Source organism: Schistocerca gregaria, chromosome X (assembly GCF_023897955.1).
Source record: "Schistocerca gregaria isolate iqSchGreg1 chromosome X, iqSchGreg1.2, whole genome shotgun sequence".
Lineage (NCBI taxonomy): Eukaryota > Metazoa > Arthropoda > Insecta > Orthoptera > Acrididae > Schistocerca > Schistocerca gregaria.
Genome location: NC_064931.1, coordinates 856,090,062 through 856,110,168, shown reverse-complemented (window position 1 = coordinate 856,110,168; position 20,107 = coordinate 856,090,062). Strand labels below are relative to the sequence as shown.

The 20,107-nt window shown below is 42.4% G+C and overlaps 1 protein-coding gene across 6 annotated transcripts in view; it reads right to left on the bottom strand.

Annotated features, from left to right (window-relative positions):
• Positions 1 to 1,304: 1,304 nt before the first annotated feature.
• Positions 1,305 to 20,107, bottom strand: part of LOC126297880 (asparagine synthetase domain-containing protein 1) — a 70,322-nt gene continuing 51,519 nt past the window's right edge. For 2 of the 6 annotated variants that reach the window (XM_049989172.1, XM_049989170.1), the window contains 2 exons: positions 6,802 to 6,992; positions 1,441 to 1,528 (listed from right to left, as the gene is read on the bottom strand). In XM_049989172.1, the coding sequence (XP_049845129.1) occupies positions 6,803 to 6,992 (190 nt within the window). In that variant the 3' untranslated portion in view covers positions 1,441 to 1,528; position 6,802. Of the gene's footprint in view, positions 1,529 to 5,474; positions 5,637 to 5,727; positions 5,831 to 6,801; positions 6,993 to 20,107 lie in introns of those variants that run through there. The other 4 variants (XR_007552583.1, XM_049989173.1, XM_049989171.1 and 1 more) reach the window with 4 other exon arrangements.

Here is a 20,107-nt window from a genome sequence, read left to right as displayed (position 1 = left end):
TCAAATGTTCAAGGATTAGCGCGAGTTGAAGTTAGTTAGAATGTTTCTAAAGTGCTCTCAGTTTATTGCAAAGTATCGTTTTGCAAAAATTTAGCGCAAGACTGTGTAAATGTTACTGTCTAAAACACCTGCTTCACAAGTGATGAAAAAGGTACACAAGTTAAACTTATTTGAAACATAATTTAGCCTTGATTAAGTTAATTGAGCTCAGTATTGAACAATTTGCCTTGAAAAGTAAGAACATAAACCATTCCAAGTGAAGCTAAGAATTAACTTTAGTTGAATTAAATTTTTCTACTGAAATAATCTTAGGGTTTGATTAGTGATACTATACCAGTTTATGGATCCCCACAATATTCTTCTCATATTAGAAAGATAATTGGAATATTATTGCTACTAAAGAAATCTGATATATTTCTTTAAAATGGTAGTATAAACAGTGTAACTGTGATATTTTTTTTTCTTTAATTAGTGGTTGTTACATGTTGGTTAAGTCAAAAGCCCCTCCTGGCCACTTTTAGTTCTGAAGTTCTGGCAGGAAGATGTCAGTACTGATCCAAGTAACAACATTTGAGTGTAGCTCTTATTAGTGTGAGTTTGGTAGTACAAGTTTTCTTTCTATGATTACTAGTATGTGCATTATTAGTAACTACTGCTACCTACGGCTCAGAATGCCCTGTGTCCATTTGTAGCCTGTGTACTATTCAAAGGGAATATCAAAGAAAGCAACTTCAATAACTGATGTTCAGTTTTCTTAAAAGTATATTTCCAAATTAATGTGCCTAATTAGGTTGGTGACCATTCGTATTTTCATTTACATATGCATTTTACTATTTTCATTAAATCCCAAAGTTAGAGCCTGTTTAGTTTTTCTGTTAGTTTCAATATATTCAAAATTACAGTCCGATACCTTTATCCATTAGACACACGCACGGTCAAAATTATAAATCCTCTCAGAGGGTAACAGTTTGTGTCACAACAGGTTAGTGTTATAAACTGTGTGATCTCACAATTCGTTAACATACCCCGGCCCCCCATATAGCCAGTGGGGCTACCTCAAGAGCAAAGGCTGTAAAACTCAATCAAGAACTGTGGACGAGTTAAAACATAGAATTCGGGATGCAATTCACGGTATCCCAGCTGAGATGGTGCAGCAGTCAATGTGGAATCTCTACAGCAGATTTCACGAATGTATTCGTACAGGACGACGCCATCTAAAGGATGTAATTTTTTTTAAAAATGAGAAATGCCATAAATGTTTCATAAATGCCAAGGATGTAAGGTTTCAGTTATTATGAATGCAATTTCTTTCCTTCATCACTTCTAGTTTTATTTTAGTTGTACAGTACCATTCAGCAAAATATGAGATACATCATTTCCATTTTCTTTACTATCTGCAATTTTTGACCCAAATTGCATAGCTCTCTTAGGTAGTCTTGCTATTTCATGGAGGCCAAGCTTGCAGGCTGCCAGTCTTAATAGGAGCTTGTCACCAACTCCTGGAGGGCAGTTCTCCACAGGAAAGCACCTGAAACATGGAAAGAAAGTTCACTGCTTTGCTTGCAACTTTGAAACATATTACACAATTATTTTAGTTTAAATTGTATAAATTAGAAATTACAATGCCTTGGCATCTAAAATGACCTTTATTTCTTTTTAATGGAGAACTAGCAGAAGGTAAAAAATTAAAATCTTCTTTTAAGCTGATTGTAATATGAGAAAATAGGGAGACTTCATTTAGGAAACTAAATCTATACACAGCAAATGTGTGGCAGACTATGTTATGTATTATCACCATTTATCTCCTTTTGTACGTGGATAGTGTGTAGGAAGAAAGAATGCTGATGAGTCAACTTAGAAGCTCAAACTTTTCTGATTTTACAGTCTTAGTAATTTCATGGGGTATTTTTAGAATAAATTAACACATTGTTAGGTTTAGCTTGGAACACATGCACTCATAATTCTTACAGTTATTTCCTCTGTAATGCTCAATGTCTCGTTTGTAGTTCCTGCCACTTGTGTTTCATGACCACATTTGTGATTCTTTCCAGTTTATTAGAAATAAATCACGTGAAATTCTTCTCCTTCCTAGCCTTATTCTGTGTCTTCACAGTGTCAACATCATATTTATTGGAGATGCCAATGTTAGATGTGGTCAGATGCCCTTCTTGTGACCACCTTTTCCCCTCCAGGATGTAACTTGTGGTGCACAATTTCTGTCTGGGCCTAGTGTTAGCTCATGTGAAACTGTGACAATGTTTTCTAAATTAAAAATCATGGGAAACATTGCTAAGCATTCACTTTGGATCTTACCCATCTCCTCTACTAATCCTACCTGGCAAAGGTCCCAGAAACTGTTGAACAAGTGTTTTGTAAGCTATGTCCTTTGTGGATGATTAAATTTCCTTAGATTTTTTTCCACTGAATCTCAAGCTAGCATTTATCTTCCCTACAATTAGTTATATGTGTATATTCCCACTTTACATTGCTGCTGATGCACATTCCCAGCCATTTAATGGTTGTGACTGTTTCCAGTAATAGAATACCAATTGCAAAATCAAATAATAGCAAATTTTCCTACATTTCACAACAATTTTCTAGTGTTGCAACATCCCTATATAAAACAATGTCATCTGGTAAAAAAGCATCATGGAGCTTCCGACATTATCCACTTGATCACTTATACATATCATGAACAGTTACAATGTTACTCTGCTCCAAAGATACTTTCACGCCTGACAATTTCATCTGATTAAAAACGATACACCAATTTCTACTGGGTAAGAAATCTTTAATCATCTTACAAAGTAGATCCATCAGTCTGTCAACCCTTATTTTGTTCATTACAAAAGGGTACATAACTGCATCAAATGGATTCTAGCAGCTAAGGAATACAGCATCAACCCCAGGGCCACAACTTACTGCCTTTTCGAACTCGTGAATGGACGGAACAAGTTGAGTTTCACTAGACAGCTGTTTATAATATCCCTGTGGATTCTTTGAGAGAAATTTTGGTCTCCAAAAAGTTATCAAAAATATTAGAACAACCACCACTACTTCCCTCTTATTTGTAATGCATCATTGCTCCAACAACCATTGATAAACATTTGCTAGAAGTGGAGCAAATTCTCTGTCATATTATAAATTTCTGGAAAACATTATGCATCACCCTCATGACTTGCATAGTTTGTGTTTACTTCTGACAATAGGAAAACACTATTTACAATCACCTGTGTAACGGAAATAGAAGAAAACCAGAATTCTTAGTGCAGTTCAGTACAGTAGGGTGGGCCTCCAATGATTACTGGGATAATGTGGCTTGTAGACAAGGTTCAGTCCATCCAAATAATACCTTGAAGGCTCATGTCAGACTTAAATCATGCATGCACTATCACTTAATGTGAAGGGTCGTCAGCATGAGAAGTTGCCTGCTGAGTCTGAACACCACGGTGACCCCGTACAAACATTCAACCACTCTCATCAGATCCAAAACACTTCAGATCTGCATGATAATGGTCTCCTGTGGTCAGCACCCACTGATGACCATTACCTACAAATTATGGCTCATATGTTCCCCAAGGAGAATGCAACAGAAATGGCTCGTATGTTCCCCAAAGAGAATGCAACAGGAAAGTGTGCTGCTTTTTTTGAGGCAAATAGGATTGCTTTGGTACTCCAGACATTACACAACCATCTCCACATGTTCCACATGTTTAATTCAGCCTCTTGGTGTCCATCATGAACAACACAACAAACCCACCACAAAATGATGAACAAAGACTGTCGGGAAGAGAACACCTGGAAAAAACCTCAATCAATTATGTCAGATTCCCTTGACAGCCAAGTGCAAGATTTGTCCAAAACCTGATAATTGTCACAGGAAAGTATGGAAGTGGTCAGGTATCAATGCACATGACAGGTATAGAGTCCCACAGGTTCAGCAGGGATATGAGTCAGTCATGTTTTGGGCTAGTGTCACGTACAGATGTTTGACACCTCTCATGAATATCTAAAATAATTTGAGAGCTTTGATGTATCGGGAATAGATCCTTAACCTATTGTCCAGCTATCCAACAATATTTTAACTACACATTCATCGTCACCTTGTGAACAGTGTGCCAAGGAAGATCTAAACATGTTACAATGCACAGGGTAAAACAATGCCGTATTCAATGTTACCCAGCAGCAGTGATTGATTTCACAGATTGGAGAGGCCAGAAGGATTAGCCCCTAGTTCCTGAAAAGGGACAGCACCCTATTCAGTAGTTTCAAGGGTAGCAGTTGCAAAGATTGACTGATCTGACCTTCTAGCAAATATGACTTTCCTATACTGGTGGTGGTTTTTTGGTGGTTAGTGTTTAACGTCTCGTCGACAACGAGGTCATTAGAGACGGAGCACAAGCTCGGGTTAGGGAAGGATTGGAAAGGAAATCTGAAGTGCCCTTTCAAAGGAACCATCCCGGCATTTGCCTGAAAAGATTTAGGGAAATCACGGAAAACCTAAATCAGGATGGCCGGAGACGGGATTAAACCGTCTCCTCCCGAATGTGAGTTCAGTGTGCTAACCACTGCGCCACCTCGCTCGGTTCCCTGTACTGGTAATGCAAACGGCTAAAAGCAAGAGGAACTACAGCCAGGATCATTTTCCCCCAAAGGCATGCAGCTCTATAGCATAGCTGAATGATGACGATATCCTCCTTGGTAAAATGTTATGGAGGTAAAAGGGTCCCCCCCCCCTCCCCTCCCCATTTGGATCTCTGGGCAGATGGTTACTTAGGAGGATATCATCAGGAAAACTAAGACTGGTATTTTACGGGCCACAGTGTGGAATTTTAGATCTCTTAATTGAGTACAAGAATTTACAAAGGGAAAAGGATAGGGATGGGTTGAAATTAGATATAGTACAAATTAATTACGTGCTTCGGTAGGATGAGCAGGACTTTCGGTCAGGTTAGTACAGGATTGTCAAAACAAAACCAGATGGGGGCATTTGCACGAGCAAGCCTAATAATGAAAACAGGAATGCAGGTAACCTCCTATGAACAGCATAGTGAAATCATCATCATAGCCAAAACAGTCAAGAAGCTGACACCCACGACAGTAGTCCAAGTTTTTATGCGCAACAGCTCTGCAGATGAAAAAGGGATTGAAAGAATGTATGATGAGATAAAGTAAATTACTCTGCTCATTAATTTATCGGTGATGAGTGACAAATTTGTTATCAGGAAAATGAAGGCAAGGAAAACTAATAGAACATGGACTGGATGAAAGGAATGAAAGGGAAAACCACCTGTAAAATCATGTACAGAGTATAATTTATGCAATGCTAACACTTGGTTCAAGAGTCATAAAAGGATGATGTATACATGGAAGGGACTTTGGAACATTGGAAGATTTCACACTGATTACACTGGGTGAGCCAAAATGGACTGTACAACTTTGGAATGATGTAGAAATTTACTGAGGTAACTTACAGAATCAGTAGATGTGTCACGTGTCACTTTGATCCAATGTGATTACCATTTGTGATGCGACAAACATCCAACCAGTAATCAATTTCTTCCCAGACTCAATGCAGCAAATCGGTTGTAACTTGTGCAATGGCACTGTAGATTCGATTTTTCAGGCCAGCTAAACTGTTTGGTAGGGGAGGAACACACACATGGTCTTTAATGCAACCCCAGAGAGGTGGCCATGCAACTGGACCTTTACGGTAAATCCACCAACCTGGGAAGCAATTATCGAGGAAACCTCAAACTTCCATGAGGAAACGACGCGATGCACCATCTTGCTGATAGTAAACCATCCCATCTCGGTCATCTTCATCAATCTGTGAAATTAAAAAGTTTTCAAGCATATCCAGATACACAATACCAGTGACAGTTTTCTCCATGAAGAAGAAAGGGCTATATACTTTCAATCTGCTAAGGCCCCAAATTAAAAAAAAATAACAATAAAAGAATTACAATAAAAAAATTAACTTCAGCGCTGTCACGAACATGTTCCTTGGTTGCAAGTGAAGTTTTGCTGCCCAATATTCTGCAATTGTGGGTGTTCACTATGCCATTGACATTAAATGTTGATTCATCGCTGAAGATTATTGTGTTCACGGATATCTCATTGTCCTCTATCTGATACAAAACTTCTGCACAGAATTCCCTTATGAGCAACCCCATCTGCATCACTAAGGTGCTGTGCCATTGTGAATCTGTATGGTTTCAAGTGTAAATATCTACATATTACTCACCAAACAGTCTTTTGTGGAATGCCAATCTTGCGAGAGGCAAGTTGCACTGAGTTATGTGAACTGCGGACAAAGTCCTTCCAAACCTTTTTGACATAATACTCAATATGCAGGTAACCTCATGATTTATCATGTCACAGCAAACAACCCACCTCAACCAAGTTCTCGTGCAAAGAGTAAATTGTAGGCCTGATTGGAGGTTCTTTAATGTATTGGGTAGGAAATTTATGCTGAACAGTTATTGCAGAGTTTGTTTCTTAAAACCGAAACACACAGCGAGCACACTGTGCACCAGCTAAAGTAGTCATTTTAACTGTGCACTGTTCTGGCACTCACTGTGGCAGAATGGGGTACTGATGTACTATGTGAATCAAACTTGAGGTTGTTTGCTATAAAATAACACATTTACTGATTCTGTAAGCTACCTCAATGAATTTCTATAAAGGGTGTTTCAAATAGACTTTATAACTTTAAAAATTCATATCAATTTATTGAAAGAAGATATAGAGGCGGGTTTAGTGTTTTTTTTGTAGGGAAACACATCAAGTTTTGTTTACCTTAAACTAAAGATGTTGTATGTGGCTTCCATTGATTATCCTGCACACATCCTAAATTGAAAGTCAGTTTCTTCCAAAACTCGCTGTAGCATTGCAGGTGCAACTTGCTCAGTGGCGGCATAAATTCTTGCTCTAAGTTCAGGTAGGGAAGCCAGCACAGGATGTACAAACACAGTATCCTTGATGAATCCCTATAAGAAAAAAAAATAAGAGTGGTGTCAGATCTGGAGAACAAGGGAGCCATGCAATTGTCACATCACAGCCAATCCATTGACCTAGAAACCAGTCCCAAAGAAAATCCCACGACGTAAGCCAGATAGTGGGGTGGTGCACCCTCTTTCTTGAAGTAAAGATTTTGTTCTTGGTCATCCTCCTCAATCTGTGGTATCAAAAACTGTTTGTTGTAGCATATCCAGGTACACTATCCTGTTTATGGTTCTCTAAAGGAAAAAAGGGGCTGTACACTTTGTTCTTGCTCAGTGCACAAAAAACATTCAGTTGAGGGTTATCACGAACATGTTGCAATGTTTGATGTGGATTTTCACCGCCTGAAATCCTACAGTTATTTGTGTTAACCTTGCCACTTAAGTGGAAAGTCGACTCATCAGAAAAGATGATTTTGTACAAGAAATGTTCATCCTCATGTAATCAATTTAACATATCCACACAGAAGTTCTTGGGAGCAATTTTGTGTGTCATTGCTTGTACAATCATCAATCTGTACAATTTCAAATGCAAAGTTTCTCAACACATGGGATTTGCAGTTCATGAGATGCACAGCGGGTCGATTTCGTAGGGCTGTTGACAAAACGTTTCTCACTCGCTCAACGACTTTGTCAGGTATGCTTGGGTGACCTGACTATTTTCCACCCTGTTTCTACAAAACATTTATGCCACTCATACATTGTAGGCCTACTAGGAGGATCTTTAGTGTACTTGGTACAGAAATTACACTCAACTATTTTTGCCAACTTTGATTCTCCACACCAAAACATACAGCTAGCACACTCGGGTCCAGTGAAGGCATCATATTTAATGCAACTTCCACTAGCACCCCTTACGGTGCAATTCTGCACAAGCGAACTACGCAAGTCAAGACCTGATGTACTTCCCTACAAATTGACACTACAGTCACCTCTGTAGGAACTATGAATTAATTTATATGAATTTTCGAAGTTGTTAAGTCCTTTTTGAAACATCCTGTACTATTCCATAGTTGGAAAGTCCTTTTTGACTATTAAGAACACATATTCAAAATAAATAAATAAAACCCCGATTAGAACCATTCCAGTACTGATAGTCAAGTGCTCGGCAGCTAAAATGCATCTGGCCCTACATTTGTAGCCCAGGTGCCATATTTAGGTTGAGGTGGTTGCCACTATGTATCGTCTTTACTGTGTGCAGCTTTAGATACGCAACAACAAAATGCACTCTGTCTCTCTCCTGTATTATTGTTTTGGCAAGGCTTTCAAAAAAAGAACAGCTATAGTGATCCTGAGTTTGACATTGAATTTAGCAGCTCAGACAGTGAAGAAGAATGATGTTACTTCATTAGAGACTGAAAGCATCAATAATTCATCAGTTGAGTGACAAATGCTCACCAGTGGTAAAAAAAAAAAAAAAAAAAAAAAAATAATTATCCACTGTGCTCCAGCCAGCTTCTCCAAGATTTATGTTAACAGGAAATAGTTGTGAAATACACGGTTAGACTTCATTGCTACACAGAAAATAAAAAAAAAAATTAATTCAAGTTTCAGGATATTTTATTCATGGTCCAGTGAACGTGCATACTCAGGATTTCATTATTGGTGGTCTGCAAAATTTAGTAACTCATTATTTTGAGTTTTGAAAGCTCTCTTTATATGTCTGTGTATAATGTCATTCATAATTTTTTCATTAATAAAAAATATTTTCTGGAACATAATTTGGAAAAATATTATTCTAAGGAGTTACAGAGATGGGACCTGGATAAACTGAAGGAATAAGAGAGAGCTTAGAGTTTCAGAGATAGTATCAGGCATACTGAATTGGACTGAATCTAAGGAAAGGAGTACAATAGAAGAAAAATGGGGTAGCTCTGAGAGATGAAATAGAGAAGGTAGCAGAGGTTGGATGTAAGTGATAAGACAAGGTCTAGTAGAAATCCCTGGTTAACTCAGGAGATACTGAATTTAACGGATGAAAGGAGAAAATATAAAAATACAGCAAATGAAGCAGCAAAAGAGAATGCAAGTGGCCTAAAAATAAGACTGACAGAAGCAGAAATTGCTATAGAACAAATGTAAGGCTGTAGAAGCATGAATAAGATTAATGCTGCCTATAGGAAAATTCAAAGAGACCTTTGGAGAAGAGAGAAGCAACTTTATGAATATCAATAGCTCAGATGACAAGCCAGTCACAAGCAAATAGAGGAAAGCTGAAAGGATTATACAGAAGGTATATATAATGGAAACAAATTTGAGGACATTATAGAAAGAAGAATAAGATGAAGAAGAAGAGGAGGAGGTATGTAAAGATGAGACAAAAGATGACATACTGCGAGAAGAATTTGACAAAGCATTGAAAAAGCTAAATGGAAACAAGGCCCTTGGAGAAGAAAACATTCCCTCAGAATTATTGAGGTCCTTGAGAGAGCCTGGTGTGACAAAATTATACCAATAAATTTGTTTTTGGATTAGTTCCACTTTGAGCAAACATAATTTTTCTTCTTTTTACCCAGACATGTTTGCTGGAGTTACAGCATCATTAGCAGATTTTTCATTTTCCTTCTATTTAATAACTGGAAAATTGCTATTTACTATCTGTATACATACTGAAATTTCAGTTTTTAAGAAAGGTATTCTCAAATTTAAAAATAGACAATTTTAAAAATATGACTTGTTCCTACATGCTGTGATTTATATGGTTTACTGTATTTTGCATTAACTTTTTGCTTTCAAAGAGTTTGTGATCTACAAATATACACAACTTAATGCAGAAGTTACTTACATCACTAATTTTAAAACTGGAAATGTTGTGGTTAACATTATTTTTGAGTGGAAGAACTCTCTCTCTCTCTCTCTCTCTCTCTCTCTCTCTCTCTCTCTCTCTCTGTGTGTGTGTGTGTGTGTGTGTGTGTGTGTGTGTGTGTGTGTGTGTTTTTTACGGGTTCTTCGAGGGCAGAGAACGTCGTTACAAGGCAGAGAGCTCTTTGTCCATTTATTTATTTTCCTTCAACTATGGCTTCCTGTATTTCATATTTTTCCTCTATTAGTATTTTTTGTGCAAGCTGTTGCCACATTTGAGAATTTTTGAGTTGGTGTCGATTTCTGTTGGTCTCTGGTCAAGACCCATGAGATATTCCGCAAATTTAGAATTGACAGCTGTTACTTTTCACTGCTCTTCTGTTTTCCGTGCACCTTATACTGAAACTTCTGCTTTTCTGACCAATATAAATTGAATTGCAGTCCTGACACGTCAGACAAACACTGCTCATCTGGTATTTATCAACTGTGTTTGTATTGGCTGTCCTTAGTTTTCTCTGCATTGAGTTACCTGTTCCGTAGGCTACTTTTAGTCCTTGATTTGTGAATTTGTTGCCTATCCTGTTAGCAGCTTTGTTGAGGTAATTGAGGTAAGTGGCAGTGTACCACTTTGTTTCTTCTTGTGGGAGCTTCTGGTTTGTGTGTGTGTGTGTGTGTGTGTGTGTGTGTGTGTGTGTGTGTGTGTGTGTGTGTGTTTTCTTTTCTTTTTTTTTTTGGGCGCACAACTACAATGGTCATTAGCGGCCTGACTAATTTAGGAATGTACCGCGAGGCACAAGGTTAAAACAGCAACTAAAAGGGACAAGACTATAAAAGACGTATTAACAGGCAAACACTATAAAAGACGTATTAACAGGCATACGATTAAAAAACTACAGCTTGATAAAACGAAGAACGCGAGCAGCAGCTCCTGGGTCCTCCGCTAAAATGGCATCCAGAGTACATGACAGGCCAAGATCAAGACACAGCATAGTAAAATCCGGACAGGACGTTAAAATGTGGCGGACCGTCAGCAATTGCCCACATGGACAGAACAGCACCGGCGCTGCCGTCAGCAGATGGCGATGGCTGAACTGGCAGTGTCCAATTCGTAGCCGGGCCAAAACGACCTCCTCCTGCCGAGAAGGACAGGAGGAGGACGTCCAAGCAGCGGGAAGAGGTTTCAAGGCCCGAAGCTTGTTGTCCGTAAGTGCAGCCCAATCGGCATGCCACAGCGATAAAATGCGCCAACAAATGACCGTGCTACAATCTGATGAAGGGACACAACAAGAAGCCGTCCGAGGCTGGAGGACCGCAGCCTTGGCCGCGGCATCTGCAGCTTCTTTCCCAGGGATACCGACATGGCCAGGAACCCACATAAAGCTAACTGGAGACCCGTCGTCCACCAGCTGCTGAAGAGAGCGTTGGATCCGGTGCACGAAAGGGTGAACCGGATACGGATCACTGAGGCTCTGGATCGCACTCAAAGAATCGCAGCAGATGACACAAGTAGAATGTCGGTGGCGGCAGACGTAAAGAACAGCCTGATAGAGGGCAAAGAGCTCAGCTGTGAAGACCGAACAATGGCCATGTAGATGGATTTGAAACTTTGTGCACCGACAATAAAAGAACACCCGACCCCGTCATTGGCCTTAGAGCCATCTGTATAAATGAAGGTCATATTAATGAACTTTGAATGAAGTTCAACAAAACGGGAGCGATATACTGAACCAGGGGTAACCTCCTTTGGGAGCGAGCGGAGGTCAAGGTGAACGCGAACCTGAGCCTGGAGCCAAGGTGGCATGTGGCTCTCGCCCACTCTAAAGGTTGCAGGAAGCGAAAAATCAAGGTGTTGAAGGAGACGACGAAAGCGAACTCCAGGGGGTAGCAGGGCAGAGACATACAACCCGTATTGACGGTCGAGAGAGTCGTCAAAAAAGGAACGATACGATGGGTGGTCGGGCATTGACAGTAGCCGACAGGCGTAACGACGAAGCAATATATTGCGCCGGCAGGTGAGTGGCAGTTCACCGGCTTCAGCATGAAGACTCTCGACGGGACTAGTATAAAATGCTCCGATCGCAAGCCGTAAACCCCGATGTTGTATGGAGTTGAGGCAGCGTAAGATGGACGGCCGTGCAGAGGAGTATACAAAGCACCCATAATCCAGCTTGGAGCGGACGATCGACCGATATAAGGGAAGTAGGATGGTTCGATCCGCTCCACACGACGTGCCACTGAGAACATGGAGGACATTTAGAGAACGGGTACAACGGGCAGGCAAATACGACACATGTGGAGACCAACTAAGTTTCCTGTCAAATGTAAGACCTAAAAATTTTGTTGTCTCCACGAATGGGAGAGCAACGGGGCCAAGTCGTAAGGACAGTGGGAGAAACTCTTTGTAGTGCCAGAAGTTAATACAGACCGTTTTCTCGGCAGAAAAACGGAAGCCATTGGCGACACTCCAGGAGTAAAGACGGTCAAGAGAACGCTAAAGACAGCGCTCCAGGAAACATGTACGCTGCGCGCTGCAATAGATGGTAAAATCGTCCACGAAAAGGGAGTCTGACACATCATCTGGGAGGCAATCCATTACTGGATTGATCGCTATGGCGAAGAGAGCGACGCTCGAAACGGAGCCCTGTGGCACCCCATTTTCCTGGCGAAAGGTGTCTGACAGGACAGAACCCACACATACCCTGAACTGTCGATCCATTAAAAAGGAACGAATAAAAAGAGGGAGGCGACCGCGAAATCCCCATTTATGCATGGTGCGGAGAATGCCCGCCCTCCAACAGGTGTCGTAAGCCTTCTCCAAATGAAAGAACACAGCCGCGGTCGGGCGCTTCCGCAAGAAGTTATTCATAATGAAGGTCGACAAGGTAACCAGATGGTCAACAGCAGAGCAGCGCCTACGAAATCCACATTGTACATTGGTAAGTAGGCGTCGAGATTCGAGCAGCCAAACCAAACGAGAGTTAACCATTCGCTCCATCACCTTACAGAGATAGCTGGTAAGCGAGATGGGTCGATAACTGGAAGGCAAGTGCTTGTCCTTCCCCGGCTTAGGAATTGGTACAACAATAGACTCGCACCAGCATGCGGGAACATGTCCCTCAATCCAGATGCGATTGTAAGTACGAAGAAGGAAACCTTCACCCGCAGGAGAAAGGTTCTTCAGCATCTGAATATGAATATGAATAGAATCAGGTCCTGGAGCGGAGGACCGTGACCGGGCAAGTGCATTTTTGAGTTCCCGCATGGTGAATGGGGCATTGTAGTTTTCACAATTCCAGGAGTGGAAATTAGGTGGCCGAGCCTCCTCTGCCTGTTTTCGGGGGAGGAAGGCAGGGGGGTAATGAGTGGAGCTTGAAACCTCTGCGAAAACGCGGCCGAAGGCATTGGAGACTGTCAAGCCAGAAACTGGTGAGTTGACTTTAGTGCCAGATAGCCGGCGCAGGCTACCCCAGACAACAGAAGAAGGAGTAAATCTGTTGAAGGTGCTTGTGAAAGCAGCCCAGCCGGCTTTCTTGCTTTCTTTAAAAATACGACGACACTACGCACGTAATCGTTTGTAAGTGATACAATTCGCCACTGTAGGGTGGCGTTTAAAGGTGCGTAAAGCACGTCGACGAGCACGTAAGGCGTCTCTACATGCTGTGGTCCACCAGGTGACCGGTATGCGGCGTGGAGAAGAAGTAGTGTGAGGGATGGAATATTCAGCAGCAGTGAGAATGACTTCCGTGAGATGTGCGGCCTGACTATCGCAGATTGTTAAGGTTTGATCCTGAAAGGTCGCCCTGGAAGAGAAGGCCCCCCAGTGTGCTTTGGAGATGTTCCAACTAGTTGAGCACGGAGAGGGGGTATGAGGCAGGAGATGGATAACACACGGGAAGTGGTCGCTCTAATATGTATCAGAAAGCGCATACCACTCAAACCGGCGTGCAAGTTGGGTAGTACATACAGAGAGGTCTAAATGGGAATAGGTGTGAGAGGTGTCTGAAAAGAAAGTAGGGGCGCCAGTATTGAGGCAGACAAGATTGAGCTGGTTGAAAAAGTCTGCTAGCAGGGAGCCCCTCGGACAGGATGCTGGAGAGCCCCAAAGAGGATGGTGAGCATTGAAGTCTCCAGTTAACAAAAATGGTACAGGTAGCTGAGCAATAATTTGCAGCATGTCTGCCTTGGTAACAGCAGACGACGCAGTGTAAACGGTACAAATGGAAAATGTAAAAGTGGGGAGAGTAATGCAGACGCCAACTGCCTGCAGGCCGGTGTGCAATGTGATGGGATCATAGTAGATATCATCCCGGAGCAGCAACATAACCCCTCCATGAGCCGGAATACCTGCCACAGGTGGTAAGTCAAAATGCACAGAGGTGTAGTGTGCCAAGGCAATTTGATCGTATGGGCGTAGCTTCGTTTCCTGGAGGGCTACGATGAGCGGACGGTGCAAGCAGAGCAGCAATTTCAAGTCCTCTCGGTTGGAGCGAATGCTGCGAATATTCCAGTGAATAAGTGCCATCGTGAGAAGAAGAAGATGCAAGAAGGGGTTATCTCGAAGGCCGCTGAGGGCCCAGCTTCGAGCGAGCACTGCCGCCGCTAGCAGGAGGCGGACAGTCATCGTCCATTTGTTCTATAGGTTCATCGGCCATCTTGTGAAGATGGCCGGGAGGGGGAGCTTCCTCCGCTGGTGAACGGCCAGATGTTCGGCTACCAGCAGTGCGGCCAGGTGAAACGGATGACGGCCTGGGGCGCCAACCGCTGGGTGGCGCAGGAGGTATGTAGAAGGTCTGCACGAGATGGTTCCTTCTTGAAAGCCCGTGCATCTGACTTCTGGGTCTTCGTCCTGGCAGAAGCTGATAAAGGTTCTTGTGTCGGAGGGGCGACGGGAGGAAGAGGAGACGTCGACCGGGCGATCTTAGCACTGGACGAACTGACGACCGTAGTGCTGAAGGTCAGATTGCATGTCTGCGTCGCCACCTCCCTGGTAGTCCGAGGAGAGGCGAGGACACTACTGTACTTCCCCGCTGGGAGCAACGTGGGCTTCCTACTAGCAAATAGCTTGCGAGCAGCCGAGGTGGAGACTCTCTTTGACCCGAATTTCTTGGATACTGCGTTCTTCCTTGTAGATGGGACAGTCGCGGGAGGACGCTGCATGGTTACCCTGACAGATCACATAACGAGGAGACGGAGGTGGACAGTCACCATCATGGGCATCCCTGCCACAAGTCACATGTAGCCACATTGGAACAAGACTGGCGAGTGTGACACTGACACTGGTAGCAGCGCGTAGGTGCCGGGACATAGGGGCGAACAGAAATAACCTCGTAGCCCGCTTTGATTCGTGACGGCAGCTGAACACTATCAAAGGTCAAGAGAAGTGTCCAGGTCGGTACAAGGTCATTGTTGACCTTTTTCATGACCCTATGGACAGCTGTCACGCCCTGCTCAGAGAGGAAAGACTGAATCTCCTCGTCAGTCAATCCGTCGAGTGATCTAGTATATACCACACCACGAGACGAATTCAAAGTGCGGTGAGCCTCCACCCGGACAGGGACCGTGTACAGGAGTGTGGCCCGAAGCAGTTTTTGTGCCTGAAAGGCGCTCTCAGTTTCTAGTAACAAGGTACCATTACGCAACCTGGTACAAGACCTAACAGATCCGGCTATGGCATCTACACCCTTCTGGATAACGAAAGGGTTGATAGAGGAAAAATCCTTTCCGTCCTCAGATCGAGAAACTACAAGGAACTGTGGGGCAGGCGGTAGTACTTTTGTCACTGGTGGATGGTCAAGTTTCCGTTTGTGGGCAGAAGTCGAGAGAGGAGAAGGAGAAGAAGAAGAAGAAGAAGAAGAAGAAGAAGAAAAATCCATAGCGGAGGAATCCCCCATGATTGCTAGCGTCTCCGATGGCGCGCTCCTTCCTTATGGGGACCCCTCTCAGAGGGCACTCCCGCCTTAGGTGATTGTTCACACCTTCCGAGAAACGGACGGAGGGACCAATCAGCACGGTCGGAAGGTGTCAGCTCAGGCAATCACCCCTCCCTGGGCCTGGCCTTTACCAGGGGGTACGTGCGTGCCTTACTTGTCTACCCAGGGCGGGGAATTACGCGTTACCCCGTCACCGGCTACGCGTGCGAACGCGTGGGTCGGCTTTCAGGCACGCATAGGGAGGAAGGAAGAAGAGGAAAAAGAAAGGAGAGAGGGAAAGAAAGGACATACTGTCTCAAACGCCGAAGCGGAGACCAGAGAAGGAGAAGGAGGCAAGGAGAAGAGTAAGTAAGACAGCGAGATGGAGAAGAACAAAGAAAGGAACCAACCAAAGGAAGGAAGAAACCAGAAGAAGCGAAAAACCAAAATGAACGCAAATATAGGTCGTGAAACCGTCCGTCTCCGGACGCAGGCACTAACTACCCCCTTGAGGGGGAGGGACTCCTTTTAGTCGCCTCTTACGACAGGCAGAAATACCGCGGGCCTATTCTAACCCCTGAACCCGCAGGGTGTGTGTGTGTGTGTGTGTGTGTGTCACATGTACCTTTGTTTTAATTTAATTCAATTTGTCTGTAACATTTGTGTTGTACCCATTCTCCACAGCTATTTGTTTGATTTTCTGTAGTTCAGCTTTGTAGTTGTCTTCGTTGAGTGGAGTATTATTCAGTCTGTGTGTATCTGCATTTTTTGTTGTTGATAATTTTGTGTTGGGTCAGAGGTTAGCTTTACCCTGTTGCTGTCTTCCAGAAATTTTAGGATTTTATTTTTGTATTCCTCCTGTTCCATTATTATCATGGTGTTACCCTTGGATGCTTTTGTGATGGTAGCTCTGTTGTTTCTAAGTTTATTAATTACTCTCCTGGATTCTTTTCTTCACTTCTTGTTCCTGTCAATATGTTTTCCTTTACTATGCATCTAAGTTGTTCTGCAACTAACTCTCTTGTCACACCTGCATCAAAGTGTAAGTTACTGTTCCTTTCATCATTCTCTTGTGTGTAGTGTGTGCGTGCTGACACTGTATTTAGGTCCTATTTCTAGTTCCTGGTTGGTGACTTGTATGTCAGTAAGGATGAGCGGATGTTTATAGAATGCATGTGGTTTGTTTGCCTTCTGTTTCTATAATAAACCATTTTGTTCTGTTTTAAAAGTGTGTTTAGTTTTCGTTGTTTTGTGTCCATTTTATTTTTATTACCATTTCTGTATTTTGTTTGCCTGTTTTCATAATGTCATTAAATATTTCAGAGATTCTGGTGAGATTCCCAAGTTCCAGATGAATTTTGAACAGTTTAGCACTAAGTTCCTGTTTACTGGTATGTAAGCATCAAACTTTCTTTTTCAGTGCAGCCAATTTCCACTTTGTGCTTGACTTGTTGAGCTACAGGTAACATACTGTTCACACTGACATCTATAAATATAAATATTACACTATGTGAAAGACAGATTCTCTTGAATCTTATGCTTAGAACACTTTGATGCAGTTTCAGAATTTGTTGTAGAACTTACTCAGAAATCTCTGGCATGGCACTGAAATACTCATCTTGAGCTTTAAGTGCACACTCGTGTTCATGTTTGCTTACAAATAAATTTGGTTTTCGATAAGTTCCACCTTGAGCAAATAGGTTTTTCATCCTTTTATCCAGACACGTTCTACTGAAATTACAGCACTATCTGTTGGGATTTTATTTTCTTTCTATTTAATAACAGGAAAACTGTTCTTTACTAACTTTATATATAGAAATTTCAGTTTCGAAGAACAGTTTTCACAAATTTGAAGACATACAATATTTTTTATATTTAAAGTTTTACCACGTTATGGTTCTTGTGGATTTCTGTATTCGGTATCTTTCTTAAAAAGTGAAATTTAAAGAACAATTGTCCTGATATTTAATCAGAAGAAAATAAGAAAATTAACTGGTGATGCTTTACTTCAGCGAAATATATCTGCATAAAGACAAGAAAAAATTGTGTTTGTTAAAGGCGGAACTTGTCCAAAAACAAATTTATGTCAGCAAACACAGACTCAACAGAGAGCTACAACTTGAATACCAAAGTTATTCCACTTGCGCAAGATATACGAGACAGGTGACCTACCCTCAGACTTCAGGATGAATACAATAATTCCTGTTTCAAAGAAAGCAGGTGCTGACAGGTGTGAATACTACCAAACCACCAGTTCCATTCATAATCAAGGTTGCAAATTCTCATATGAATTATTTACAGAAAATGGAAAAACTGGTAGAGGCCAACCTTGAGGAAGACCAGTTTGAGTTCAGAGAAGCAAAGCAGTTCTGACCCTATGACGTGTCTCATAAGATAGGTCGGTGGTGGTGGTGGTGGTGAGGGGGGGAGGGGGGGGGGGGGGGGGGAACTGTGGTTACTGCTTTTGTTGATTTTGAAAATGTTGACTGGAAAACACTCTTCAAAATTCTGAAAGTAGCAGGGCTAAAATACAGGTAGCAATTAACTTAACTTTCACAGAAATCAGATGTCAGTTATTAGTGTCCAAGGGTATGAAAGCGAAGTGAAGGTTGTATACTATTCCCAATGTTATTCAATCTGTATATTGAGCAAGCCGCAAAGGAAACCAGAGAGAAATTTGAAGCAGCAGCAGCAGCTGCTGCTGCTGCTGCTGCTTGTCGGCTGTACACAGTTTGTTTACATCATTTAGTCTGGTGCTGTGCTAACTTACTTCTGAACGGAAGTGAACAGTAACTGACTATTTAGCAGTTTTTAGTAGTGCTATATATTTTTGTTGCAAGAATTTGCATATTGTTCAATCTTTTGTTTTGAATGAGTTTACTTTCTAGTGTAGTTTTCTGCTGCAGAAGTCACTAGTGCCACTTTATTTACTCTATTCCATGATCCTTGCAAATAGTAAATATTCAGTACACCTCTAGCCTCAGATACTCGGAGTTTAATCTCGCATTTTGTATGTGTTTATTCAATTAGTCAGTAGCGCAGTAGTTACTCAGCTGTTTGTTTTGAGACTTGTGACCATTGTAATCAGCAGTTAGCCGGCCAGTTCAGTGCCAGCTATCACCAGTGACACATCTCCAACAAATCAAGTTACATATTTAGCTTGTTCTGTGTTTTCTTAATAGTATAATTTGTTTGTTTGTGTTTGGGTATTTAGGAAGTTTTTTGCTAGCTGTAAGACTGAATTCAAGCAGTATGTAGCTCAGCTGTCATTTCTTCTGAACAGCCAGCTATATAGTTCATTGATGTAGCAGCACCACTTGGTCACACATCAGGGGGGTAACAAGTTGCTTATCTAGTTTTCTGCCAGCATTTACTGTTTATCCTTCAGTTAGTACTGTTAAAACGAGTAGGATGTGTGCCTGCCAAATGCGGATGCAGGAGGAGCTGGACACAGTTCGCGAACAGTTCAATGTGTTTTTGACTGTAAAAGTCATATTCAGGCTACTGCCTCGAGGTGTAGTAGTGGCGGAGATTCTGGGGCGTTGCATGGGACACCTCAGGCATCACTTGTTTCGCCCACGGGCTCTACTGCCAAGTCACCTTCTAGTGTACCCACAGGGAAGTGGCAGGTGGTAATGTGTTTGCATCCCTCGAGACGGGGGGGGCCAACATGGAGGATGGCCGTATGTCCTCGCCTATTCACCCTGTGAGAGAGCAGGTGGCTGTTCCTTCAGCGGGGTCTAAACAAGCACACGTGGTCAGGGGTTTAATACTTATCGGGAGCTCCAATGTTACACGTGTTACAGAGCCCTTTAGGAAGATAGTGTTCGAAGCTGGAAAGAAAGCCATTGTTCTCTCGGTATGTCTGCCGAGGGGCCTCGTCTGCGATGTGGAGGCAGCCTTGTTGCAGCTACTGAGCATACAGGGTGTAATTATATGCAAGTTGTGGCTCACATTGGCAGCAATGGCACCTGTCGCATGGGTTCCGAGTCCATCCTCAGATCTTACAGGTGGATGGCAAAGGTTATAAAGACGGCTGTCCTCGCACGCAAGGTGCGAGCAGAGCTCGCAATGTGCTGCATTTTTACCCAGAGCTGATTGGGGTCCTTTGCTGGACGGTGTCAACCGAGGACTTCGCCACCTCTGCGACTGTCTTGGCTGCGGATTTCTGGACCTGCATTATTGGCTGGGGTTTGTAGGACTCCCCTTGATAGGTCAGGGTTGCACTACACAAAGGGAGCAGCTACTCGTATAGCAGAGTACTTGTGGAGTCCACAAGGGGTTTAATAGACTAGGCAGTAGTTTGAGGTACTCTCAATAACACACTCTGGTCCACACGCATCTGGGGAAATCAGATTGCATTCAGAGTAAAGACAGTTCAAATGAAAATGT